The sequence below is a fragment of the Miscanthus floridulus genome, chromosome 1 (genome assembly GCF_019320115.1).
Source record: "Miscanthus floridulus cultivar M001 chromosome 1, ASM1932011v1, whole genome shotgun sequence".
NCBI lineage: Eukaryota > Viridiplantae > Streptophyta > Magnoliopsida > Poales > Poaceae > Miscanthus > Miscanthus floridulus.
Genome location: NC_089580.1, coordinates 145,430,332 through 145,441,522, shown reverse-complemented (window position 1 = coordinate 145,441,522; position 11,191 = coordinate 145,430,332). Strand labels below are relative to the sequence as shown.

The window sequence follows — 11,191 nt, the reverse complement described above, 5'->3', positions numbered from 1 at the left end:
ATTTATAAGTTCATGTTTCATTGTACATTGCAATTCTAATTCATTCACTTTTTTTGTAGGATGGAGCAATTCCACCTGCTCGACCCGACGTACGAGGAGACCCACAGAGGACATCTCGTTGCGCTGGGGTAGGTAATAATCTATAAGTTTTATTCGTACATGTGTTCGTGAAGTAACATGTTACTATGTTATCTTCGATGCAGGACCTTCCGCACCTTCGTTCTAGGACCCACAGTGGGTTCTTGGACATTCGGTACGATGATAGGTACACTCCATTCCTGCAAAGAGCTGGCCTGGATGTCATCTCCTTTCAGGTTCGTCATGGGTTGCCCAAGTTCAACTCAGCGGCGATAACTGCGTTGGTAGACAGGTATTAAAGTGAATCATTGCCTCCATTCATGGCCATTTGTTAATCCTTGGTCTTAAATATAGGTGGCGGCCGGAGACTCACAGCTTCCACCTACCTTTCGGGGAGATGACAGTCTCGCTTTAGGACTGTCAGAAGATGCTAGGCCTAAGGATTCATGGGAACCCAGTCATCGGGCAGTGCAGGTCAGAGGGATGGAGAGCACGAGTGGAGGCCTTCCTTGGGCGTGAGCTTGGCGAGCAAGGGGCTCGCACTTCTGGAGTTCCCATCTCATGGCTACGTACAGAGTTCGCACACTGCCCCGAGGAGGCAGATGAGGAGACGGTTGTGTACTACTGCCGGGCGTGGATCCTACACCTTTTTGCTTGCGTTCTCTTTCCAGACGCGACGGGTGACAATGCGTCCTGGATGTGGATCCACTGCCTCAGTAACTGGGACCAGGCGGGTCAGTACAGCTGGGGCTCTACAGTCTTGTGTTTTCTATACCGGCAGCTGTGCGAGGGGTGTCATCGGTCTACGGCGAACCCGTCACTTGGTGGATGCGTGTACCTGTTACAGCTGTGGATGTGGGCTCGTTTTCCAGTTGGTCGTCCAGAGGTACTGGCTCGTCGTGAGTGGTTCCAAGGTCAGCCTCCAAGTCGCCAGCCGACGTGGGCGTACCTTTGGGACCAGGTCAGGGTTTCGCACACGAGGATAGACCGGGCGTACATTCAGTACACGAACGAGCTAGATTCGCTGACGGCGTCTAGTGTAAGTAAATTTTATTTTCCATGCACCTATTAAAAGGATTAGTATACCATCTAACATCTTATTTGAACATGATGCAGGTAGAGTGGGAGCCATATGGTGGAGAGGACGCACTACTTTTTCAGCTGAGCACCGTATGTGGGGCCGACGACTACTTCTATAGGATGAGGTGTCCTCTAATCTGCTTCTATGCTATCGAGTACCACCTGCCAGATAGGGTTGCACGCCAATTTGGAGTGAGACAGCTTTGGCCTATGCCTATGTTCTCGACTGGCGTTGACTTACACAAGTAAGTGTTTTGATATTTCAAATGAGTCATGATGATGGTCCATTTATTATAATATGGTGCCACGTACGTGGATTAATGTAACGATGACATACGTGCAGGTTGGATCGTCAGAGGAACAAGAAGATTTTTGACTGGGAGAGGCACCACTAGTCCTACATTGAGGAATGGGAGGAGATGCACGACAACCTGGATGACAACAACGAGCCGCACATGAACCGTGAGTTCAGGCGGTACCAAGCTTGGTACCAGCGTTCGACAAGGTGCAGGCTCAGACTACAGTGGACCGAAGCTGACTACGCCGACATCGAGTCCTCCGACGATGAGGACACGATGTACGACCGGTCCACTCGTGCAGGAAGGCAGGTGGAGGCAGGACCGATCTTGGACAGAGTGGTAAGCCAATCGACTTATTTTGTTACGTTTAGTTACATAACAATACATTAGGTGTTCTTGGACCGACGTTAGGAGTTCTCTATTGTAGTTATTGCAACCTTCGCGCTGTATAACCCTTGTAATAAGTTACATTCTTGTACAAAAGAAAACAAAACTAAATATATAACCCTTGTAATACATTAGGTGTTCAGAAGTCTTAATATTGAAAACATTGTTGCAGGGCAATACACTGAGAAGCTCAGTTGAAGAGATCGAGCGTGTTCGGCCTAGAGTCAATGATGACTACATACTTGGCTTCCTAGATGTAAGATTACAAATATTCTTTCAAACAAATCATTAATACGTTATATTCTTTCACTTAACATTGTTTTGTACAACAGAGGCTGTCACGTCGTCTACGCCGTGCGGCTGGTCGTTGTGGTTGCAGGACAAACACGACGCATGACGTGTATGATCCTTCCGTAGGAAGAGGGGCCTTGGGTTCCTCTAGTCAAGTAGCTACAGGGGACGAGGAGGCCGAGGACGACGATGACATGGACAAGAGGCACGATGAGCTTGGGCCCTCTCAGCTCCATGACGCTCCATCGACTTATCCTACACCGCCTCTAGGCACTAGGCGACGCCGTCCCCGTGACCCTTACACTCCAGGCACCAGCGCTCTGGGTCACAAGGGTAGGGGCAAGAGTAGGAGACAGTGAGGGACGTGGTAGATGTTACTATGAACTATTGTATTTACTTATCTTTAATTATTCGGGACCGTATGAATATTGTGGACTATTTGTACTTTGCATGACATATTATGTTAGTTGTGATATTCGTTGTGGTTGCATTATGCTTGTTGGATGAGTAAATGTTTAGAATATATATTGATGTCTCTATTTGTAACTGTGGATGCTTCTAATACAAGACCGTATCTTGCGAATTTTTTGCGTGAATCTCACTACAAGAAACCTTGTAATCTATGACAAATCAAATTCGTCACGGATTGCTGAAAAATCGTCAAAAAGCAGCGTTTATGACGATTTTTTATAACGTCATGTATTGAGCGTCACAGATTAACGCTCATGACGTTTTTGCTTGTTCCCTTCGTTTTCGTCACAGATGAGCACAATCTATGACGTTCTTAATTTGTCACAAACTACCCTCAGGCCCGTTCAACCCAGCCCGAGCCCAATTGTTTGTGACGAAAATAAACTGTCACAGATGGTTGCCACGTGGCGGCCAACGTGGCTGTGACAAGTGACGTGGATGATGACATGGCCGATGCCGTGGCATTCACGATGATGTGGCCGCTGACGTGGCATTCATGATGACGTGGACAATGACGGGACGCTAATGTGGCCAATGACTGGACGCTGACATGGCATTTGCAGCCCATTTTAGAACTGGGCCACTCAATTAGGCCATTTTCAGCCCACAGATATCACAATGACCATTTCAGCCCACAGATCTCACAACGTTCATTTCAGCCCACAAATTCAATCTAAGCCCATATATTACAATGATCATTTTAGCCCAAAATACATACCAAATTATATCAAATATCAACCAAAATAACAACATACATTCATGTTTTTTGCTACCAGAAACAGTTAGCATGAACAGACAACAGCAGGACAACTAGCTCACTATGATTGCCTCTAAAATACCAGGAAATAAACCATTATAATTTAAATCAGTGTCATCTCAAATTTGACTGAACCATCATCCAGCTTCTGTTTTACTTCCGAGGCTATTTCCTTGCCGGACTCCTGCTGCAGACCTTGAGAGCAACCATAAATTGAAGCTCGGGTCAACTGCAAGTTGAAGTTCACAAAGTAAGTTAACTGCATCCAAAATACAAGGTACTAGCAGATATCACTATGGCCCTCATAAGCAGATATCATCACATGCTAAGCAATGTCATGCCAGGTACTAGCAGAACTCAATGAAAATTTCAGCAAAACACTGCAATAATTGTAAAATGATCCGCAAATACTTTGTAGCTACCAGCTGACTATTCAAAGACTGAATTGGAGACTCTTCAAAGACTGAATTCAGAAACTAATTAAGAGTGGAGGCAACAGAGCTTAGCAAACACTGAAGACATTCTGGAGTATTCTACACAGATGTTCAAGCCGCTTTCTACTGCACTGGCATAAAATAGTCAACTTCAGGTGAATGGAAATAACAAATAACACATCTTCATCCACTTCCAGACTCCATAACCCTTTTTAATCAAAATTGATGAGCTTGTGCATGGTGTTGGACTACTAGTGTGCTTGTGCATGGTGTAACAGAAAAAAAAGCAGGTAATAGTTAAAACACTGATTAAGCCAGCAAAAAGAGCCTCTTTAGATGTAGAATGTAGAGTTTAGTATAACCTAGTCCGTCTCCGTCCACACATATTTGCAGTCTACTTGAACAGATTACCAATGGTCATGCAAGTAAATGCCATGAGGCAGGATGCAACTAAAGTATGTCACATTGGCACAAAAGAAGAAAAACTAGCCCACATGTGTTTGTTAAACAGACCAACACGATGCGACAGCAAAAACATGAACAAAATAAGAATTTGCATGATTGCAAATATAGTACATGGAGATAAAATTACCTTTTGGCAGAAAATTGGCATCCTGGCCTTGCAGCTTCAAAAACGCTGCAAGAATCAGCTTCAGTGAGCATTACTCAAATGAACTGTATAAAGCATTAATTAGAAAAAAATGAACGGCATTGTCAACATATGACAGTGGTGAAACTACAAGTCACAAATCAACATATGGCACTTATGCCAAGTAAATAAATGTGCTTCCATGAACAGGACATGATATAAAAGCAAAATTAGTTTCCCTCGATTGTTGTCTGTTAAAAGAAAAATTAGTTCCCCAATGTACTCGTATCTTCTTTCATGTAAGTAATGATGAAACCCAAGAAACATGAGAACCAGCCTTCAAGTTGTAGAATAGTCTTAAGTAAACATTCTTTCAATAATTCATTCTAATCATATCTTCGTATTAACTATTAAGATATATCACCAATTTTCCAAAAGATGTATTTGCCAAACACATATGCATGTGGCCAGCTAACATGTTTCCTCGCCTAACACACTATCACCTGCTATACTCTGCCTATATCTGCCATCCATATCCAGGCACAGCTCAAAGTGATAACCATCCATTTGATTATACTAACATCAGAGCAACTGAGTGAAATATTACAGACAGTTAGTCTTAGATTATCTTAATTCCATAAATATCAAGAAAATGAGCTTCTGTATCTTAAATTAGTTCAGATGTCATGGTAGTTATCATTTTGCAGCATACCCTACACAATCCAGCCAGGTGAATTAAGCTACTACCCCAATTTTACCATGTGAATTTCATTGCAATATTAAGCCCGTGTTGAAATGTTCACCACTTTGGTTCTAGACATTAGTTACAGAACAAATAGCACATATCCAACAATTCTGATTGGCATTAAGAACTAACTAATCGGCATATAATCACTGCCCCTCTGTACTGTAGTACTGCACATCAGCAATTCATCGAACACCTAGTGGTCAAGTACTAGCTAGCACAGCATTCGCCAAAAGAGACAGCAATACCTGAGATCCAAGGGGATACACCAGGGCATCCCAGGCTGCGGGCGTACGCCACCATCTCCCTGGCAATTGCCACCACCTGCTCGAGGTCGACATCGCACGGCGTCGAGGTCGTCGGGGGATGAGGCCGGGAAGCCGGCGTCGATGATGTCGACGCCGAGGCAGGCGAGCTGGCGTGCGACGACGAGCTTCTCGGCGCTGGTCATGGTGGTGCCCGGGGACTGCTCCCCGTCGCGGAGCGTGGTGTCGAAGATGCGGACGCAGTTGGGGTCGTCGATGAAGCCAGGGACATACTCGGGCCGCCGCCGCGGCTGCTACTGCTGAGACGACGCCCAGATGGGGCGGGCCAGCGCGCGGAGGCGGCAGCGGCGGGCGCCGGGGCTCGCCCTGACGGCGGCGGCGGAGAGGCCATGCGCGAAGCGGGGGGCGGCGCGGGAGGAGAGGGATTGGGATGCGCGAAGCGGGGGGCGGCGCTCGTGGGGGTAGGTCTCGTCGGTGGCGGTGGGTGGTCCCACAGGAGCGAGTCGAGCAGCGCCTGCATGGAGACGAGCACCGTGAGTGAGTGGTGGAGGGGATCTGGTGGCCGTCGGCGGGAGATCTCGCCACCGGGGCTGGATGTGTCGGAGTGGAGGGAGGGAGATCTCGCCGCCCGGTCTCCATCGCCACGGGGGCAGGGTGCGGCGGGGGCCATGGGAGGCGGCGGCGGGGGTAGGGGGCGGCGCCGGGCCGGCGGCGGCGGGGGCCAGAGGGAGAGGAGGGGGCGCCGACGGGAATCGGAGAGGAGGCGCGGTGGCTTGGTGTGCGGGAGCTGGGAGGAGTAGAGCTAGGGTTCAATAGATTATATATTATGTGAGTGCAATTGGAGCCATGAGATCGGCGATGGACGGCCAGAAACGGTTTGGGCCGTATGGGCCAAAACAGGACGGTCCACTTAATAAATTTTCTTTTTCTTTTTTCATTTTATTGCACCATTGTGAAGTAACACACAAAAGATCGCAGTGGTAAGTAGCGTAGTTCTTATCTTGATGACCTGGGTTCCATTCCTGTGTGGAGCATTATTTTTTTTCAAATTAAAACATGAGAAATTTAATTATAAAATACCTAAATACCTAGCACAACACCGAAGTTTTATAAGAAAAAAGCCTTCAAATCCGTGACGATTTTCATTTTCAATCTATGACGGTTACCGATTTTCGTCACAGAAATCGGGCTTGCATTTGAGCTTGAATAGACCATTTGCAGATTTGTGACGAAAATTCACAATCGTCACAGAAACTAGGCCCAAATTAGAGCCCGAATGGATCATTTGCAAATCTATGACGTTTTCTGAAATCGTCACAGAAATTTCGTCATAGATTACAAGGTTTCTTGTAGTGTCTTTAATCATACTATACTTATACAAAGACACAAATGTAGTACACAGATTAACTATAAATTTATTACGTTTATAATCCAGGAATATTTGTACATACGCTGTGTACAAGAATCTATGCATTTCAGAGAATCTATGATTTTCATAGAATAAATATAGACTTTTCAGATACACGGACATCATCGAATTATCACATCACTGATATAGACCTCTCAGCTGCAAGGACAACATGCAAGGAAGCACAACTAAACTTTATCTCCACCATCCATCTTATGACTGTTTGATCCAAGGGCTAAGGTAAAGCGGCACACGGATCGCTGACATGGCACATTGACAGGCCTCCATTCCTCCTCTTGACCTATAAATAACCACTCACTCCCTCTCATTCACACAAACAATAAGGAAGAAGAACACTCCTCAGCATTTGCTTTCGTTGTAGTACCAATGTCTGGAGGGTCGTCCAGAGGGAGAGGAAAGGGGAAGAAAACTACCTGGGGGTGGGAGGGTCCTCTTGGTCCCGATTTCTTTGAGGAAGCTCTTTATGAGAGGTTCCCAGTTGAGAGCAAAAGTGATTTCACCAAAGAGGCACCACTGACAGGATACGATGAAAGGAAAGAAGAGTGGCCAAAATGCATGCATGGTGAGGACTGCCTAGTGCAGATGTTCACCGAGGGAATAGATGGAGGTCGTCGTTTCTTCAAATGCCTGCGAGCATGGGTAATTTCTTTTACTATTTATTTCTTCATTATGTTTGTCTTGTATATCACTTACACGACATACTTTTTGTAGTCTTCCTTGACAGAAGAAAACTATGGGTTCAGTAGGTGGGTCGATCCTCGACCTATTTATCCGCATGCGGAGTACATCTATTACCTACAAGACCGTATCTTCGATCTAGAAAGGGAAGTTAGCAGCGGTTACAAGGACGACGAACAGGATGACAACAACAATGGTGCCGATTCACAGGAGGCACTCTGTAATGATCCATATTGCACCTGCCCAAACCACAAGAAAAAGGGGTCTCCCCCATCACCCCCGCCACCACCACCACCAACAACGGGAGGCTACTATGGAGAAGGTGCAACACAATTTGCTATGTGGCCACACTACTAGGATGAGTTTATGTTTTTCTTGTGGAGAAACCCAGGTTTAATTATCTAAGGCATGTTAGGTTTAATTACCGAAGGCATGGTTTAATTACCTAAGGCATATTAGGTTTAGTCAAAGAAAACTATGTACCCAGGTTCGGTACCTGTAGTCACATGCCATTTAATGTGTTTCATGTGTTGATTTCTATAATATCGTATGTCGTTAACTGTTTTTTGCAGCACGTGTTCAAATAGAAATAAGTCTGTATTATTAAGCGGAATATTAAGACCATTGATAATGAAAACAACCACATAATGAAAAGTTAGATACTATGTCATATTACACAACATATTAATAGTATAACTAAGTGCCGACAGTAGACAAAGGGGCAAATGCACTTCCAAATCCTCAATCTGAAACGTACTGAGTAAGCAACTCATCATCCGAGTACCAGTCCTCTACTACAACCCTGTTGCTGTGGCTAGGCTCAACTGCGTTGCTCTCACCTGCATGTCGCTTGTAGTAAGCGGCCTCCGCTTCGTCTGCGGCCGCTGCGGCCTGAGTGAAGAACGCGTCGTCATCCTCCTCTGCCTGTAAGCCTGCCTCTGCTAGGGCGATGAGCTCGCTCAGTCTGCCAGTGTCGTCGTCAGCCTCCTACGCCTGAATGCCCGCCTCTGCTAGAGAGATGAGCTCGCTCAGTCTGCCTGTGTCGTCGTCAGCCTCCTGCGCCTGTATGCCTGCCTCTGCTAAAGCAATGAGCTCACTCAGTCTGCTAGTGTCGTCCTCATCCTCGTCTCCATCATCACACAGCACAATCGATGATTGAACGGTGCGACCAGCTCGTGATCTATGGGCATCTAACTTCTTCTCCTCATATCTTGCACGAGCCACCTCTGCAGCATGTTCCCCGCTGCAACCAATCCCTTGATGTATAAAATGCAATCAGTTAGCAACTCGATAATATTACATTTAAAACCAGGCAACGGAAAAAGGTTTTCAAGCACTCACTGGCACATAATGTAGCAACATGCTCGTCCAAGACCTGCATCTGTACTCTTGTCTCCTCCCTTGCTTCATTCCTTGTCCTCTCCTCCTCTAACGTCGTTCGCCTCTCCAATCCTCATTTGTTAAGCCCAACATTGATCGGGTTACAAATACCGCGCTGTCTAGCAAACTCACACATCTTTTCTTTGTGATGTTTAACGAATAGGTTGACGTAGTCAGGTCCATATCCCCTCTTCCGTGCAATTACTTGCCTCTTCTTCAGTTCATCCAAGAACTTAGCTTGACCATCATAACATTCCCAACTGCATTTCCTAGTGCTCTGTTCAAAACAAATATTATATCATATATGTATTAGGAAAACAAACAAAATACGATTTCATGTTTACCAGAATTATAACAAACCTCATCATACTTAATCATATGGCCGCAATAATGACCTATTCCAAGCTCCGAAGGGACTAGGCCATAGTTGGATTTTACACCACATTCGCACATGACAGGAGGTGCTTTGTAGATTACACGTTCTTTCTTCTTTTCCTTAACCCTCCGCGGTTCTTCCGGCCATTGGTTCTTAGGACCATACAACCACTCCTTGAAACGACACTTCGCCATTGAATACACCTAAATAATGAGACATTAGTACATAAACACATATAGCTCAAGATTTTAACACATACACTTTGCACTTACTTCATGCTTGTTTGGACACACAAACTCCAACGTATTCTCAGGGTTTATCACAGCTCGATCTCCGCAATCGCACAGAGGAGGTTCCTCGAGTCGTCTAACGGCGGCTAGGTGCTTCTCCTTAGCCGTCATTGCCGGAGGGTTAGGGGGGTGGAACCCACCGCTTGAAGTGCTCACGTGGATGTCTCCCTCTAAACCAATCGTCGAAAAATAGGTACCTAGGATCAAACTTTTCTGCACCATCGATCCACTGAAAGAAAAAGCACCTCTCATGGTCCTACACAACGAGATTCCAATAATATATTAGTACCATATTTAAACAAATAAAGAAAAAGGATAGTACAAATAATTTCTTACATTAAACCGACTACATGTGTAGAAGCAACGCGCGGCTGTGTCTGGATGTTTCGATTGAAAAACATGGGCCGGGAAACCACAATCACAATTAGGGACAGGAAGGTCAGGGGGAACATGGGCATCTTTGCTAGACGCGTCGGGGTATAATTCGCGAGGACGACCCCGTTTTCGCCAAAACTCCTCCCGAAACATTTCTTGCATCTAACAAATAGGATGTAATTTAGCAAACATAAATAAAAACATCACAACAAAATATCAATGAGAACCATAACTACAATACAATCAATTTCGTTATAAGAACCAAAAGCAGTTAACATTATACCCTAAACCTAGGGTTTCTCATTTCATCCACAACAATAAAACCCATAACATAACTACATGCGGCTTGGTTTGCTAGCATTTTTCACGCCTTGAAATGAACCTACAGTTGTATAATACATATATTGAGGGATACAATGAAACCCTAAGTGATGACGATTCTTAGGTTCAAAAATCCGACTAATATATACCGAATCGATGCGAAAAAAAACAAGGAGGGGAGCGAGGATACCTTGCTCTCGAAGATCTACGGATCAAATCAAGGTTTTCAAGGTCCAATATGTCGATTCGTGAGGTAGGATGAAGTGGCGAGAAAAAAACCCGAGGAGAAAGAAGAGGAAGAACGCTCAAGGAAGAAGGCTGGGCGGGGGTTAAATGCAGGTAGCTCGGCGCCAGAGTGAGTGGCGCCGAGCTCGGCGCCAAGATCTACGGCGCCGAGCTCGGCGCCATCCGCTCTGGCGCCGAGCCCCTTGCAGGCCGTTTGCCCGTGGCCAGGAGCTCGGCGCCAGTCACCGTGGCGCCGAGCTCGGCGCCACTCACTCTGGCGCCGAGCCAAGGGTCCATTTCTGAAATTCTTTCCGCCAGGGGTCTATTTGAGAGAAACTTTCGAAAAAAGGGCCAAAAAGTAAAAAATTCGAGGGGTCTGCTGAGGTCAAGTTGGGCATTGCTGGAGATGCTGAGCCTGGCGTCGGTGTCATGCGCACGCTCACTGCCAGATTAGGAGTAGACCACGTTATTTTTGGAATATTTTGGCGGTTGAATTGAATTGCCCAACATTTCAGTTGGGGCACGTTTGAAGAAAAAAAAATCAGTTAGAGATCGTGCCTGCGGGAAGCCCTCTCGTGGGTTCAGACATGGAAAGGTCATGCGGTGGAGGTTTTAGGATTTGATTTCTTTTTTCCCCTTACGATTTGATTGGATCCTGTTGGGAGAAAACGAGAAGCGGAGAAGGTGATGCCTGTACCGTACGTGCTGCTGTCTGGTACA

At 45.9% G+C, this 11,191-nt stretch overlaps 1 protein-coding gene and 1 long non-coding RNA gene across 4 annotated transcripts; one reads left to right on the top strand and one right to left on the bottom strand.

The window, feature by feature from the left end:
• The first annotated feature begins 776 nt into the window (after positions 1 to 776).
• On the top strand, positions 777 to 1,624 carry LOC136497014 (uncharacterized). Its single transcript, XR_010769174.1, has 3 exons — positions 777 to 1,117; positions 1,195 to 1,403; positions 1,502 to 1,624. It is a non-coding gene; the product is annotated as an uncharacterized lncRNA (long non-coding RNA).
• Positions 1,625 to 3,273: 1,649 nt separating this feature from the next.
• On the bottom strand, positions 3,274 to 6,180 carry LOC136496997 (2-isopropylmalate synthase 2, chloroplastic-like). 3 transcript variants are annotated; one of them, XR_010769173.1, is made up of 3 exons: positions 5,380 to 6,180; positions 4,390 to 4,472; positions 3,274 to 3,592 (listed from the first exon to the last, which is right to left on the bottom strand). XR_010769173.1 is itself a non-coding variant. In XM_066492788.1 (3 exons), the coding sequence occupies exons 1-3, from the start codon at positions 5,580 to 5,582 to the stop codon at positions 3,589 to 3,591; spliced, it is 252 nt and encodes an 83-aa protein (XP_066348885.1). In that variant the 5' UTR covers positions 5,583 to 6,180; the 3' UTR covers positions 3,274 to 3,588. The 3 variants fall into 3 exon arrangements, 2 of the variants coding, with proteins under 2 accessions (XP_066348885.1, XP_066348878.1); XM_066492788.1 differs by having other exon boundaries at positions 4,390 to 4,434; XM_066492781.1 differs by having other exon boundaries at positions 4,390 to 4,423.
• Between the last annotated feature and the right edge of the window lie 5,011 nt (positions 6,181 to 11,191).